General features: G+C 51.9%; 1 protein-coding gene across 5 annotated transcripts in view; it reads left to right on the top strand.

The window, feature by feature from the left end:
* The first annotated feature begins 8,508 nt into the window (after positions 1–8,508).
* LOC119978637 (NADH dehydrogenase [ubiquinone] iron-sulfur protein 8, mitochondrial) overlaps positions 8,509–17,031 on the top strand; it is a 31,515-nt gene continuing 22,992 nt past the window's right edge. Inside the window, exons 1-2 of one of the 5 annotated variants that reach the window (XM_038820422.1) lie at positions 8,509–8,628; positions 8,708–8,754. In XM_038820422.1, coding sequence (XP_038676350.1) covers positions 8,709–8,754 — 46 coding nt within the window. In that variant the 5' untranslated portion in view covers positions 8,509–8,628; position 8,708. Of the gene's footprint in view, positions 8,755–17,031 lie in introns of all 5 variants that reach the window. The other 4 variants (XM_038820425.1, XM_038820426.1, XM_038820423.1 and 1 more) reach the window with 4 other exon arrangements.

Genomic DNA, 17,031 nt, shown 5'->3' with positions numbered 1-17,031 from the left:
ATGAGAAGGTAGATATGTAACTCAGGGAGAGAGACTGTGAGGTTCTTCATCAAGTGGTCATAGGGAGTGACAAGGTATTGGAGGTGTTGGCGGACTTAAAAGTGGACAAATCTCCAGGTCCAGATGAATTGATGGTTTAGCTCAAAATCGCTGGCTTTTAAAGCAGACCTAGCAGGCCAGCAGCACGGTTCGATTCCCGTACCAGCCTCCCAGGACAGGCGCCGGAGTGTGGCGACTAGGGGCTTTTCACAGTAACTTCATTGAAGCCTAATCGTGACAATAAGCGATTTTCATTCATTTTTCAATTGTGTCCCAGGATGTTGTGGGAGGCGAGGGAGGAGGTTTCAGGGGCTCTGACCCAAATTTTTAATTCCTCTCTGGTCACTGGGAAGATGCCAGAGGACTGGAGAACAGCTAATGTGGTCCCACTATTTAAAAAGAGTTGTGGAGATAAGCCAGGGAACTACAGACCAATGAGTCTCACGTCAGTGGTAGAGAAAATATTGGAGAAAATTCTGAAGGAGAGAATCTAAGTTCACTTGGAGAGGCAAGGTTTGATCAGGAATAGTCAGCGTGGCTTTGTCAGAGGGAGGTCATGCCTAATAAATTTGATTGAATGTTTTGAGCATGTGACCAGGTGTGTAGATGAGGGTCGTGCAGGTGATGTAGTTTACATGGATTTCAGCAAAGCCTTTGACAAGGTCCCACATGGGAGACTTATAAAGAAGGCAAATGCACATGGGATACAGGGTAACTTGATATTGTGGATTCAAAATTGCTTAGCTGTAGAAGACAGAGGGTGATGACAGACGGCTGCTTTAGTGTCTGGAAGCCAGTGTCCAGTGGCGTACCACAGGGATCTGTGCTAGGCCCCCTATTGTTTGTCATTTATATAAATTACATAGATGACTCTGTGGGGGGTAGGATCAGTAAGTTTTGTGGATGACACAAAGGTTGGCTAGATGGTTAACAGTGAGGTTGAGTTACAGGAAGACATAGACGGGATGGTCAAACAGGCAGATACTTGGCATTGGACCATAAGACATAGGAGCAGAATTCGGCCACTCGGCCTTTGATCTGCTCCGCCATTCAATCATGGCTGATATTTTTTTCATCCCCATTCTCCTGCCTTCTCCCCATCACCCATGATCCCCTTATTAATCAGGTGGAATTTAACCCTGAGAATTGTGAGGTGAACAGTTTGGAAGGAGTAATTTGACAAGAAGTATATTATGAAAGGTCGGACACTGGGAGGTTCCGAGGAACAAAGGGACATGTGTGTATTTGTCCATAGATCTCTGAAGGCAGAAGGGCAGTTTAATAGGGTGGTGACACTTGTGGTACATTTGCCTTTATCAATCGGGGCATAAATTACAAAAGCAGGGAGGTCATGTTGGAATTTTATAGAACATTGGTGAGGCCACAGCTGGAGCACTGTGTGCCATTCTGGTCACCACGTTATAGGAAGGATGTGATTGCACTGGAGGGGGTGCAGAGGAGATTCACCAGGATGTTGCCTGGGATGGAACATTTAAGTTATGAAGAGAGGTTGGATAGGCTTGGTTTGTTTTCGCTGGAGCAGAGAAGACTGAGGGGTGACCTGATCGAGGTGTACAAGATTATGAGGGCCATGGATAGGGTGGATAGGGTCAGTTACAAAGAGACAAGTTTAAGGTGAGGGGCGGGAGGTTTAGGGGGGATTTGAGGAAAACCCTTTTTACCCAGAAGGTGGTGACGGTCTGGAACGCGCTGCCTGGGAGGGTGGTAGAGGCGGGTTGCCTCACATCCTTTAAAAAGTACCTGGATGAGCACCTGGCACATCATAACATTCAAGGCTATGGACCAAATGCTGCAAAATGAGATTAGGTGGACAGATCAGGTGTTTTTCATGTGTTGGCACAGACTTGATGGGCCAAAGAGCCTCTCCTACAGTGTAAGATTCTGGAATCTGCTTAGACTAAAAGCCAATCCCACCTGAGACCCTCAATGTGGTTGGTCACCAGCGCCCCCCCCCCCCCCCCCCCCCCCCCCATGTTTCTAAAGAGAAAATGTTGGAAAATCTCAGCAGGTCTGGCAGCATCTGTAGGGAGAGAAAAGAGCTAATGTTTGGAGTCCGATGACTCTTTGTCAAAGCTAAAGACAGAGAAAGTGGGGAATATTTATACTGTGGAGAGAGAATGAAAGATGAGTCATGGCCACAAAAACCCAGGGAAACCAGGTGCTAATAGCCACAGAAACCAAGGGAACAGAGTGCTAACGGCAGTCCCCAGAGAGAACAAAAGGTGTGAAAGGCCAAACAGCAGGGAAACTAAGATCAGAGGGTGAACTGTGACAGATGTAGATGTGGGTGGTGGGGAAGGGGGAAGCAAAGAGGAGAAGGGGTAAGGAAAGGTGGATAAGATTGGGGGGCGGGGGGGGGGGGGGTTTAAATATATATTAAGAAAGACAGGAAAGAAAGAAATGGTAAGTGACAGTTGAAATGAAATGTGATGAAAACAAATGGGTCGAGGTGGGAGAGAGTTAATCATCTGAAGTTGTTGAATTCAACGTTGAGACTGGAAGGTTGTAGCGTGCCTAACCGGAAGATGAGATGTTCTTCCTCCAGTTTGTGCTGGGCTTCATTGGAACATTGCAGCAGGCCAAGGCCAGACATGTGGGCTTGGGAGGAAGGTCTTGTGTTAAAATGGCAAGCAACGGGAAGGTCAGGATCCTGAATGCGCACAGACCGAAGATGCTCAGCAAAGCGATCACCCAGTCTGAGTTTGGTCTCTCCGTTATAGAGGAGACCATATTGGGAGCAGCAAATGCAATAGATCAGATTGGAAGAGGTGTAAGTGAACACTGCTCAACCTGAAACTAGTGTTTTGGGCTGTGGTCAACCACTGTATTATATTGTACTTACTGTTCTTACTTATTGTACTTACTGTTTGTTACATGTCTGGATTTGTCACTGCTGGCTCCGCCTGTGGCTCCGCCCCTCGGGCTCATGTATAAAGGTGGCTAACCTCCAGCCCTGCCTTCATTCTGGGACTAGCTGCCAGCAGGTATCTTTTAGCTGATTAGCTGACTCTCGTATGTCGTCATTGATGGTACATCAATTTAATCAACTAAAATTTTAAGATGGATCCATCGATCAAGCCTGATCGCCTGGAGCTGGACCCCCAAGCAGCAGATGCCACTGCCATGTCTGAACACTGGCTAAGCTGCTTCGAACCTTACATTGATTCCTCCGCCACTGCCATTGCTGAGACCCACAAGCTGCGAGTCCTCAACTCCCGGGTGAGCCTGCAAGTTTTCCTTCTTATCAGGGACGCTACCTCATACGTGATGTGTTAGTCTAACATCGACTGCAACTGGATGCAGTAAAACGAGAAACAGGCTTCCGACACAGGAGATGATCCAACACTGTTTTATTGAACCTGTTGATTGCTGTACATAATCTGCTGTGGGTTGACACTCTATTAACCTAACTGATAACCTCCTACTGGCTTGACCAGACAAGCTCTCTATCACTAGGTGACGATGTTCATAGGCCTGTGCACTGCGACTATCTCCCTAGCCGAGTCCTGTGAGAGAGGGAAAGCCTTAATGCTTAAACTAAAATCTTTTACACTTCCTGGGTCTGTATCCCTCTATTTCCATCCTATTCATGTATTTGTCAAGATGCCCCTTAAATGTCACTATTGTCCCTGCTTCCACCACCTCCTCCGGCAGCGAGTTCCAGACACCCACTACCCTCTGTGTAAAAAACTTGCCTCGTACATCTACTCTATACCTTGCCCCTCGCACCTTAAACCTATGCCCCCTAGTAATTGACCCCTCTACCCTGGGGAAAAGCCTCTGACTATCCACTCTGTCTATATCCCTCATAATTTTGTAGACCTCTATCAGGTCGCCCCTCAACCTCCGTCGTTCCCTACCTGCCTCCGCTACCCTTGATCAGCCCACCCACCTTCCGAAGCTCACCTCCATCACCCTCGATCAATTGCGACCTCATCACCTCACTAAATCCATGATGGCCGTCCACATCAACGCCACGAGACGACCTGCCTCTTCGACTCCGGGAGCATGGAGAGTTTCATTCACCCAGATACGGTACGGCGCTGCTCCCTCCCAATTTTACCCGCGATCCAGAAAATCTCCCTGACCTCCGAATCACATTCCGTGGAAGTCCGTGGGTACTGTGTCACAACCCTTATGGTACGGGGCGGCGAGTACAAAACTTTCAAGCTCTACGTCCTCCCCCAACTCTGTGCTGCCCTACTACTAGGTCTAGATTTCCAATGCCACCTCAAAAGTCTTACCTTGGAGTTTGATGGACCCCTGCCCCCTCTCACCACCTGTAGCCTCTCGACCCTTATGGTTGCCCCACCCCCGCTCTTTGCTAACCTCACCCCGGACTGTAAGCCCGTCGCCACTAGGAGCAGTCGATACAGTGCTCGGGACAAGGCCTTTATCAGGTCGGAGGACCAGCGACTCCTGTGGGAAGGGATCATAGAGGCCAGTAACAGCCCCTGGAGAGCCCAAGTGGTGGTCATCAAAACTGGGGAGAAGCACCAAATGGTCATCGACTACAGCCAGACCATCAACGGGTACATGCAGCTCGATGTGTACCCTCGCCCCAGCATTTCTGACATGGTCAATCAGATTGCACAGTACCGAGTCTTCTCCACTATTGATTTGAAGTCCGCATACCACCAGCTTCCTATCCGCCCGGTGGACCGCCAATACACTGCCTTCGAGGCAGATGGCCGCCTCTACCACTTCCTCAGGGTCCCCTTCGGCGTCACCAATGAGGTCTTGGTCTTCCAACGGGAGATGGACCAAATGGTTGACCAGTACGGGCTGCGGGCCACGTTCCCGTATCTGGATAATGTCACCATCTGCGGCCATCACTAGAAGGACCATGACGCTAACCTCCAACATTTACTCCACACCGCCAAGCTCCTTAACCTCACATACAATAAGGAGAAATGCGTTTTCCGCACAACCCGCCTAGCCATCCTTGGCTACGTTGTGGAAAACGGATTCCTAGGGCCCGATCCCAACCACATGTGCCCCCTCCTGTAATTTCCCCTCCCCCACTGCCCCAAGACACTGAAGAGATGCTTGGGGTTCTTTTCCTATTCTGCCTAGTGGGTCCCCAATTATGCAGACAAGACCCGCCCACTCATTTAATCCACCATTTTTCCCCATGACGGCTGAGGCCCGCCTGGCCTTCAACCGCATCAAAACAGACATTGCTAAAGCCACGATGCACGCTGTGGAGGAGTCCATCCCGTTCCAAGTGGAGAGCGATGCGTCTGACTTTGCTCTGGCCGCTACCCTCAACCAGGCGGGTAGGCCCGTGGCTTTCAACTCCCGTACCCTCCAGGACTCCGACATTCGACACTCCTCCGTCAAAAAGGAAGCCCAGGCCATTGTAGAAGCTGTGCGGCATTGGAGGCATTACCTGGCCGGCAGGCGATTCGCTCTCCTCACTGACCAACGGTCGATTGCCTTCATGTTCAATAACACACAGTGGGGCAAGATCAAGAATGACAAGATCCAGGGCAGCACGGTAGCGCAGTGGGTTAGCCCTGCTGCCTCACGGCGCCGAGGTCCCAGGTTCGATCCCGGCTCTGGGTCACTGTCCGTGTGGAGTTTGCACATTCTCCCCGTGTCTGCGTGGGTTTTACCCCCACAACCCAAAGATGCGCAAGGTAGGTGGATTGGCCACGCTAAATTGCCCCTTAATTGTAAAATATCAATTGGGTACTCTAAATTTATTTTTAAAAAAGAATGACAAGATCCTAAGGTGGAGGATCGAATTCTCCACCTATAATTATGATATCTTGTATCGACCTGAGAAGCTCAATGAGCCCCCAGATGCCCTATCCCACGGTACATGTGCCAGCGCACAAGTAGACCGACTTCGGGCCCTCCACAATGACCTCTGTCACCCGGGCGTCACCCATTTTTTTCATTTTATCAAGGCCCGCAACCTGCCTTACTCCATCGAGGAGGTCAGGACCATGACTAGGGACTGCCAGGTCTGCGCAGAGTGCAAACCGCACTTCTATCGGATGGACAGAGCACACCTGGTAAAGGCCTCCCGCCCCTTTGAGCGCCTCAGCATCGATTTCAAAGGGCCCCTCTCACCACTGACCGCAATGTGTACTTTCTCAACATCATTGATGAGTACTCACGTTTCCCTTTCGCCATCCCATGCCCTGACATGACCTCTGCCAGAGTCATCAAGGCCCTGCACGGCCTCTTGACCTTGTTCGGTTTCTCTACTTACATCCATAGCAATCGGGGTTCCTCCTTCATGAGTGATGAGCTGCATCAGTTCCTGCTTGGCAAGGGCATTGCCGCAAGCAGGACTACCAGCTACAACCCCCGGGGAAATGGACAGGTGGAGAGGGAGAACGCAACGGCCTGGAAGGCCGTCCTTTTTGCCCTACGGTCTAGAAGTCTCCCGCTGGCAGGAGGTCCTTCCTGATGCGCACCACTCCATCCGGTCGCTCCTGTGTACCGCCACCAATGCGAGAATGTTTGTCTCCCCAGGAAGTCCACCTCAGGGGTCTCGCTCCCATCCTGGCTGACGGTTCCAGGGCCCATCCTCCTCCGGAAGCATGCGAGGAGTCACAAGTTGGATCCTCTGGTCGAACGGGTCCTTCTCCTCCATGCTAACCCCCAATATGCCTACATGGCACACCAGGACGGGCGGGAGGACACGGTCTCCTTTCGGGACTTGGCACCTGCAGGTTCCCCAGTGACCATCACCACTACCCCCGACTCTACACCGTCTCCCTCCGTTGCTATTTATCCAGAAGATGACATGCTCCTGGACACGCAGGCCTCAACACTTCATCCAACACCAGTGTCCTCACCACAGTCGGGACTGAGGTGGTCACAGCGGAAGGTCAAAGCTCCCGACAGACTCAATCTCTAATTCAACCCGTCCACTTCACCCCCGCCGGACTCCTTTTTTTAAACAGGGGGTGAATGTGGTAAACCACTGTATTATATTGTACTTACTGTTCTTACTTATTGTACTTACTGTCCATTACATGTCTGGGTTTGTCTCTGCTGGCTCTGCCCGTGGCTCCGCCCCTCAGCCTCATGCATAAAGGTGGCTAACCTCCAGCCCTGCTCTCATTCTGGGACCAGCTGCCAGCACGTATCTTTTAGCTGATTAAAACCACAGTTTACTCTTCTGACTCTCGTCTGTCATCATTGATGGTACATCATGGGCCTGGGATGTTAAGCATGGAAGAGGTAAAGGGGCAGGTGTTACACGTTCTGCAATTGCATGGGAAGGTGCCATGGGTGATGGGAGAGGTGTTCGGTATGGTGGAGGAGTGGACTAGATTATCTCGGAGGGAATGGTCTGTGTGGAATGCTGGCAGAGGGAGTGAAGGATAGATGTGTTTGGTGGTGACATCACGCTGGAGTTGGTGAAAATGGCGGAGGATTATGCTTTGCATACGAAGGCTGGTGGGATGAAATGTGAGAACGAGGGGAACTCAATCCTTGTTCTGGGAGGGAGGGGAGGGGGCGAGGGTACTGGTGCAGGAGATGAACCGCACACTGTTAATAACCCTGTCAACAACTGAGGAAGAAAGGTTAATCTTATCCACCTTTCCTTACCCTTTCTCCTCTTTACTCTCCCCTTCCCCTCCCCCCACATCTACAGTTCATCCTCTACTGTTAGTTTTTCTGCTGTTTGACCTTTCACATCTTTTGTCCTCTCTGGGGACTGCCATTAACACTCTTTCCCCTTGGTATCTGTGACCATTAGCACCTGGTTTCCCTGGGTTTCTGTGGCTATGACTCATCTTTCATTTTCACTCCACAGTATAAATATTTCCCACTTTCTCTGTCTTTAGCTTTGACAAAGAGTCATCGGACTCCAAACGTTCGCTCTTTTCTCTCCCTACAGATGCTGTCAGACCTGCTGAGATTTTCCAGCATTTTCCCTTTGGTTTCAGATTCCAGCATCCGCAGTAATTTGCTTTTACTCCCCTCCACAACATGTTTCTGTTGCTCTGTTTTACTCTCCCATGAATGACCCCATGATGCAAATCATCATTAAACCCAAAACCAAACCGAGTTTTGGAAATTCTGGGTGAAAAATGCTTCTTTCCTTTTTAGTTTTCGGTGTAACCGGATTGGCCAATCAGAGCGTATTGCATGCTGGGATAGTCGGGTTCTAGGGTGACTAGGTGGGAGGGCCGTAGTGCATGCCAGGATAGCAGGGCGCTGGGAGGACTCAGTGGGAGGACTGAGTGGAGAACTGCTGTGCATGCCGGGATAGCCGGGCGCTGGGAGGACTAAGAGGAGGACCGTTCTGCATGCCGGGATTGCAGGACGTTGGGAGGACTGAGTGGGAGGACCGTGCTGCACGCCGGGATAGCCGGGCGCTGGGAGGACCGTGCTGCACGCCGGGATAGCCGGGAGCTGGGAGGACCGTGCTGCACGCCGGGATAGTCGGGCGCTGGGAAGACCGTGCTGCACGCCGGGATAGCCGGGCGCTGGGAGGACCGTGTTGTACGCCGGGATAGCCGGGCGCTGGGAGGACCGTGCTGCATGCCGGGATAGCCGGGCGCTGGGAGGACTGAGTGGGAGGACGGCCGGCTGAAGGTGAGGGAAATGGCGGTGGGAGCGGGGTCTGGGAGATGGAGGATCTGAGTTGGTAACCGCGCCTGTTTTGCTTTGACAGGATGATGCTTTGGGCGCTCCGGCTGATGCACAAATCGGCAGCAAACGGTAAGCGCCACAGTTAATGTCCAATCTCCATAGAAACCGGGAAATTCGGCCCGTCCTGCCGCTCCTGTCCCTGTTTCCCGGCCTTTCCTCCGGAGCAGAGACTGATCCCGGCGGGAATGGGGGGTCCAGGAGCCGGGACTCAAAACAGCAGAATCCCGAGAGGCGAATAGAGGGAATTAGGAGAGAAAAGGGACATTGGCGAAAGAAATAAATGAGAATCCGAATTGGTTTTACAAGAAGATTGAGGGTAAAAGGGCCCATTAAGGACCACAGGCTAATTAGTGTGGAGCCGGATGGATGTAGGTTGGATCCTGAATGAATACTTTGTGTCGGTGTCTCTGAGAGGGACAGAGTGGGGATAGAAATCCGGGACAGGGACTGGAATAAAATTACAGTCAGAGAGAAGGTTCTGAGTGCTCTGGCAGGGTTAACGGTAGACAAATCTCCAGGAACAGATGAAATATATTCCAGGCTGTTGGGTGAGGCAAGGGAGGAAATAACAGGGGTGCTGGCAATAACTTTCAATTCCTCTCTGGCCACAGGAGAGGTGCTGAAGGATAGTCCGGAATTAGACAAAGGAGAACCAGTGGTGATGATTTATTTAGATTTTCAGGAGGCCTTTGACAAGGTGCTGCAGAGGAGACTGTTAAATATGTTAAGAGCCCATGGTGTTAAGGGTAAGATCCTGGCATGGATAGAGGATTGGCTGACTGGCAGAAGGCAGAGTCGGGCTAAAGGGGTGTTTTTCAGGATGGCAGCTGGTGACTAGTGGTGTACCTCAGGGGTCTGTGCTGGGGCCACAACATTTCACAATAGCCATGGGTGACTTCAACTTCCCTAATATTGACTGGAACCTCCTTAGTGCAAATGGTTTGGCAGGAGCAGATTTTGTCAGGTGTGTCTAGGAAGGATTCCTGACTCAATATGTACATAGGCCGAGTAGGAGGGAGATCATATTGGACTTGGTGCTCGGCGGGAGAGCTTTTCAGTGATAGTGATGCACGATCAATTGCACAAAGATGAGAGTTGGATACAATCGAGGCTTTAATACACTAAGATGTGTGGCCTCCTACAGCAGCTGGTGAAGTTGCTGCTGTAGAAGGAGCACACATATTTATACTCCACCTACTGGGCAGAGCCAGCAGGCAGGAAACTAGCCCCATACCTGTAGTACAGGGCCTTACCACAAATCACCCAATATATACATCAGTGGTGACTACCACATTCACCCCCTGTTAAAATTGAGTCCGGTGGGGTGGTGAAGAACTATATAGAAGTACATGATTTAAAATAGAGAGAAAAAAAATTGAGTCCAGTGGAGTGGAGGAGAATTATACAGAAGTATGATGTTTCAAGAGTCCCGATCAAGTTACAGGTTCAGTCGGTCCGGAGCCTTGATCTGCCGCAGGGAGTGCCACAGCGGTCAGCGATTCCGGTGTCGGTCTGGTCCTCGGTGATTCCGGGAGCGTGCCGAAATCCTTGTCACCCTCTGGCGTGAGCGGGGGGAGGGGAGCGGATTGTCCTGGGGCGGGAGTTGCGGCTGGGTGCGCCGGGGAAGGGGAGCGTGGCGCCGGGCCGGAGGGGTATGTGTGTGGGGGACCTGCTGGTGCCAGGTCCCTGAGGGAGACAGTACCTTGGCGGCCGTCGGGGTACGCTACGTAGGCGTACTGTGGGTTGGCATGGAGTAGCTGTACCCTTTCAACCAACGGGTTCGCCTTGTGGAATCAAACGTGCTTATGGAGGAGTACGGGTCCTGGAGCTGCCAGCCAAGTCAGTAGCGACACCCGGAGGTGAACTTTCTGGGGAAGGCAAAGAGGCGTTCATGGGGTGTGTCATTAGTCGCAGTGCATAGGAGCAACCGAATGGAGTGCAGTGCGTCGGGGAGGACTTCCTGCCGGCGGGAAGCCGGGAGATTTCTTGACCGTAGGGCCAGCTGGACGGCCCTCCAGACCGTCCCATTCTCCCTCTCCACTTGCCCGTTTCCCCGGGGGTTATCGCTAGTCGTCCTGCTCGAGGTGATATCCTTGTTGAGCAGGAACTGACGCAGCTCATCGCTCATGAATGAGAATCCCCTGTCGCTGTGGACGTAGGCGGAGAAGCCGAACAGAGCGAAGATGGTGTTGAGGGCTTTGATGACGGTGGCAGACGTCATATCAGGGCATGGGATGGCGAAAGGGAATCTGGAGTACTCATCGACCACACTGAGGAAATACATGTTACGGTTGGTGGAGGGGAGGGGCCCTTTGAAGTCCACACTGAGGCCTTCACCAGGTGCACACGGTCTGGCTGGTAGAAGTGTGGTTTGCACTCCGCACAGACCTGGCAGTCTCTGGTGATTGCCCTGACATCCTCGACGGAGTAGGGCAGGTTGCGGGCCTTCATGGAAGTGGTACAAACATGTGACTCCCGGGTGACAAAGATTGTCGTGCAGGGTCCGGAGTCGGTCCACCTGTGCGCTGGCACATGTACCTCGGGATAGCGCATTGGGGCGCTCATTGAGCTTACCGGGGCGATACAAAATCTCGTAGCTGTAGGTGGAGAACTCGATCCTCCACCTCAAGATATTATCGCTTTTGATCTTGCCCCGCTGTGTGTTAAACATGAAGGCAACCGACCGTTGGTCAGTGAGGAAAGTGAATTTCCTGCCGGCCAGGTAATGCCTCCAATGCTGCACAGCTTCGACGATGGCTTGGGCCTCTTTTTCGACAGAGGAGTGCCGAATTTCAGAGGCATAAAGTGTTCGTGAAAAGAATGCCACGGGCCTGCTTGTCTGGTTGAGTGTGGCGGCTAGAGCGACGTCTGAAGCGTCACTCTTGACTTGAAACGGTAACGTCTCGTCGACTGCGTGCATCGCGGCCGAGGCGATGTTGGCCTTGATACGGTTGAAGGCCCGGTGAACCTCGGCAGTCAGGGGAAACAGAGCGGATTGAATGAGTGGACGGGCCTTGTCCGCATAGTTTGGGACCCGCTGGGCGTAGTAAAAAAAGAACCCCAGGCATCGTTTGAGGGCAGTGGGGGAGGGGAAGTTCCATGAGGGGGCGCATGCGGTCGGAATCGGGCCCCAGAACTCCGTTCTGGACCACATAGCCGAGGATGGCTAAGCGGTTCATGCTGAATACGCATTTCTCCTTGTTATAAGTTAGGTTGAGGAGAGTGGCGGTGTGGAGAAATTTAGCAAGGTTGGTGTCATGGTCCTGCTGATTGTGGCCGCAGATGGTGACGTTATCCAGGTACAGGAAGGTGCCCACAGTCCGTACTGGTCAACCATTCGGTCCATTTCCCGTTGGAAAACCGAGACCCGGTTGGTGACGCCAAAGGGAATACTGAGGAAGTGGTAAAGGCGGCCGTCTGCTTCGAAGGCAGTGTATGGGCGGTACGCCTTATGGATGGGGAGCTGGTGGTAGGCGGATTTCAGGTCCACAGTTGAGAAGACCCGGTACTGTGCAATCTGATTGACCATATCAGATATGGGTGGGAGGGAATACGCGTCGAGCTGCGTGTATCTGTTGATGGTCTGGCTGTAGTCCACGACTATCCTGTGTTTCTCCCCAGTTTTCACCATCACCACTTGGGCTCTCCAGGGGCTGTTGCTGGCCTCGATAATGCCTTTCCGAAGCAGTCGCTGGACTTCGGACCTGATGAAGGTCCTGTCCTGGGCGCTGTACCGTCTGCTCCTGGTGCCGACTGGTTTGCAATCAGGAGTTAAGTTTGCAAACAGGGAAGGTGGGGCGACCTTCAGGGTCGCGAGGCCGCACACAGTAAGGGGTGGTAGGGGCCCGCCGAATTTCAGTGTTAGGCTCTGGAGGTTGCACTGGAAGCCCAGGCCGAGTAGCAGGGCAGCGCAGAGGTTGGGGAGGACGTAGAGGCGGAAGCCGCTGAACTCCACGCCCTGGACGGTGAGGGTGGCTATGCTGTACCCCCCAGATCGCCATGGAGTGGGACCCGGAGGCCAGGGAGATTCTCTGGTTGGCGGGGTGTACCGCGAGGGAGCAGAGCCTTACCGTATCGGGATGAATGAAGCTCTCAGTGCTCCCGGAGTCCAGCAGACAGGAGATCTCGTGCCCATCAGTCTTCACGTTGGTGGAAGCAGTTGACAGGTAGTGTGGGCGAGACTGGTCAATCGTCACCGAGGCGAGACGCGGCTGGTCATCGATGGTGGCAGGCGATGAGTTGCCCGGGGGGCATGGGTCCTGGTAAGATGGCGGCATCCACGAGCCGCACGTGTCGTGAGGAAGATGAGATGGCGGCGCCTGATGATCCTGGGGAGAACAAGATGGCGGCGCCCACGGGCCGCACGTGCTGGGGGTTGAACAGGATGGTGGTGCCCATGGGCCGCACGTGGTCTGAGGAGAGGAAGATGCCGGCGCCCACTGGTCGCCCGTGGGGGGAGTCGGGACAATAGCGGCGACTGTGCGGGCCTGGCACACCGCAGCACAGTGTCACTGCTGTCAGGGGTGTTTAGGCTGCCCACAGAGGTAACAGTTGGGTCCCCTGGGGTTGGTTGGCTGCCGCGTGGCACAGGCGTGGGGTTGGCTGAGGGGGGTCGCTGGTGAGGTCCACGATGGGGCGTCTGTCTGCGGAGTCCATGATGCGCAGGAGAGGTGGGCCGCACAGCGGGGGGAGTAGGCCTGGATGTTGCGCGAAGCAATCATAAGCGAGAGCGCTAGCTTTTTAGTCTCAGCTCGGTCGAGTGTGGCTCCTTCTAAGAGGCGCTGTCGGATGTAATCGGACCCTATCCCTGTGACAAAAGCGTCTCTGATGAGCACGTTTGAGTGTTGCATGGCCGTGACGGCCTGGCAGTCGCAGTCTCTAACTAGGAGAATCAGGGCACACCAGAAATCTTCCACTGACCTCACCAGGAGGTTGATGACGAGTGGAGAGGATGTGACTGGCATAGAGCGTGTTAGTCCACTGGGCATAGTTTTATTTCAGTAGCACCATGGCTTCTGTGTAGGTCGGCACATTCTGGATAAGCGGAAAGACGTTGGAGCTCAGCCGCGTGTCGAGGATCTGAATCTACTGAGCTTCAGGGATTGGGTCTGGCGCAGATCCGATGTATGCTTCAAAGCAGGCTAGCCAATATTGAAAGTCCTTTCTGGCGTTGTCTGACTGCGGATCCAGCTGCAGGCGATCCGGCTTGATGCGGAGGTCCATCTTCTGAAAACTTTAGTGTATTAAATTGATGCACGATCAATTGCACAAAGGCGAGAGTTGGATACAATCGAGGCTTTAATACACTCAGACGTGTGGTGTCCTACAGCAGCTGGTGAAGTGGCTGCTGTACAAGGAGCACACATATTTATACTCCTCCTATTGGGCGGAGCCAGCAGGCAGGGAACTACCCCCGTACCTGTGGTACAGGGCCTTACCACAAATCACCTAATATATACATCAGTGGTGACTACCACAGATAGTGACCACAACTCCTTGATCTTTACCATTGTCATAGAGAGGGATAGGAACAGACAGTATGGGAAGGTATTTAATTGGGGGAGGGGAAATGATACTGCCATTAGACAGGAGCTGAGGAGCATAAATTGGGAACAGATGTTCTCTGGGAAATGTACAACAGTAATGTGGGGGTTCTTTAAGGAGCACTTGCCGGGAGTGCTGCATAGGTTTGTCCCACTGAGATAAGGAAAGAATGGTAAGGTGAAGGAGCCTTGGATGACAAGAGAAGTGGAGCTTCTAGTCAAGAGGAAAAAGGAAGCTTACGTAAGGTTGAGGAAGCAAGGATCTGGAACGGCTCGAGAGGGTTACAAGGTAGCCAGGAAGGAACTGAAAAATGGACTTGGGAGAGCTAGAAGGGGTCATTAAAAAGCCCTGGCGGGAAAGATTAGGGGAAACCCTAAAACAAGACGTTCTACACTTATGTGAGAAATAAGAGGATGATCAGAGTGAGAGTAGGGCCGATCAAAGATAGTGGAGGGAACTTGTGCCTCGAGCCTGAGGAGGTAGGGGAGGCCCTAAATTAATATTTTGCTTCAGTATTCACTAGAGAGAGGGACCTTGTTGCTCGTGAGAACAGCGTGAACTAGGTTAATAGGTTCAAACAAGTTGATATTAAGGAGGATGTGCTGGAAATTTTGAAAAGCATCAGGATAGATAGGTCCCGTGAGCCAGACGGGATATACCCAAGGTTACTACGGGAAGCGAGGGAGGAGATTGGCGATAATCTTTACGTCTCCACTGGAGAGTGATTGGAGGGAAGCGAATGTTGTTCCCCCGTTCAAGGAAGAAAATAGGGATATCCCTGGGAATTGCAGACCAGTCAGTCTTGGGTCTATGGTGAGCAAAATACGGAAAAGGATTCTGAGAGATAGGATTTATGATTATTTAGAAAAACATAGTTTGATTAAAGATAGTCAGCATGGCTTTGTGAGGGGCAGGTCATGCCTCACAAGCCTCATTGAATTCTTTGAGGATGTGACGAGATACATTGATGAAGGTCGGGCGGTGGATGTAGTGTATATGGATTTCAGTAAGGCATTTGATAAGGTTCCCCATGGTAGGCTCATTCAGAAAGTCAGGGGGCATGGGATACAGGGAAATTTAGCTGTCTGGATGCAGAATTGGCTGGCCGAAAGAAGACAACGAGTGGTAGTGGATGGAAAGTATTCCGTCTGGAGGTCGGTGACCGGTGGTGTCCCGCACGGATCTGTTCGGTCCATATCCCTCTTTTTCCTCCCTATACATGTACCCATCCAGATACCTCTTAAATATTACTAATGTGCCTGCTTCCACCACATCCTCTGGCAGCGCATTCCAGGCACCCACCACTCTGTGTGTGAAAAACTTACCCTGCACATCTCCCTTAAACAGTACAGCACAGAACAGGCCCTTCAGCCCTCGATGTTGTACAGAGCATTGTCCGAATAATTTTGTAGACCTGTCAGGTCTCACCTCAGCCTCCGTCTTTCCAGTGACAACAATCCTAGTTTATTCAACCTCTCCTCATAGCCAACACCCTAGAGACCAGGCAACATCCTGGTGAAACTTCTTTGCACTCTCTTCAAAGCTTCCAAATCCTTCTGATAATGTGGTGACCAGACCTGCATGCAACACTCCAAATATGGCCTAACCCTTTCCGACACTCCAAAGATTGCCACCTCTGGACTCGGCACCACCCTTGTTTTAAGTACTGTGGACATGACATTAGTGATATCCTGACAAAAATCCTCTAAGCATCGGGCATGCCCAACATATGTGGACATGATTTTCTGCCCCCCCGCGCACATCGCACACCTGTCCTCTATCCCAAAAAACTTGCTCATCCAAGCCACCGTCATGTGTGCCTGGTGGACTACCTTAAATTGTATCAGGCTGAGGTGAAGTCTCATGGGATCAGGGGTGAGCTGGCAAGATGGATACAGAACTGGCTAGGTCATAGAAGGCAGAGAGTAGCAATGGAAGGGTGCTTTTCTGATTGGAGGGCCCCACCTCGGCCTCCAACGTGGTTTGATAGTCTCAGTGCTCAGGCACCTTTTCCTCCACCTTCTGGATCGCCCATTCGTAGGCTTCTAGAAGCCCCTGTTCCACCCGATCAATCAATGCCATAATCGGGTCTAGCGTATCCTTCTTTAGCTTGGCGAAGCTCTCCTCGAAGAACCATCGACCACTGTGGCACTGCACCAGGATCCTGCGCCCCCACCATGCTTTCCTGTGCTGCCGGTTCTGCACGCGCCTTCTTTGCTCGACTATGATTTCTTGTAAGGCCACTTGTAGTCCACTGCTCCATATACTGGTGGGGAGTTTCTCCCCACTGTCTCACTCTCCACCGATTATTCCAATAAAATTCCAACAAAATCGGGAGAAAAGGTTCAAAAGCTGCGTCACAAGCTCTGTCCATATTGTTTGAGAGGACAGTGAAACAGACTGGTAAGCTCGAGGAGATATTTGTTAGGAAGGAAGATGTGTTGGGCATTTTGAAAAACTTGAGGATAGACAAGTACCCCGGGCCTGACGGGATATATCCAAGGATTCTATGGGAAGCAAGAGATAAAATTGCAGAGCCGTTGGCAATGATCTTTTCGTCCTCACTGTCAACAGGGGTAGTACCAAGGGATTGGAGAGTGGTGTATGTCGTGCCCCTGTTCAAAAAAGGGAATAGGGATAATCCTGGGAATTACAGGACAGTTAGTCTTACTTTGGTGGTAGGCAAAGTAATGGAAAGGGTACTGAGGGATAGGATTTCTGAGCATCTGGAAAGACACTGCTTGATTAGGGATAGACAGCACGGATTTGTGAGGGGTAGGTCTTTCCTCGCCAGTCTTATAG

The sequence above is a fragment of the Scyliorhinus canicula genome, chromosome 15 (assembly GCF_902713615.1).
Source record: "Scyliorhinus canicula chromosome 15, sScyCan1.1, whole genome shotgun sequence".
NCBI classification, from domain to species: Eukaryota; Metazoa; Chordata; class Chondrichthyes; order Carcharhiniformes; family Scyliorhinidae; genus Scyliorhinus; species Scyliorhinus canicula.
This window is presented reverse-complemented; position numbering and strand designations above follow the sequence as displayed.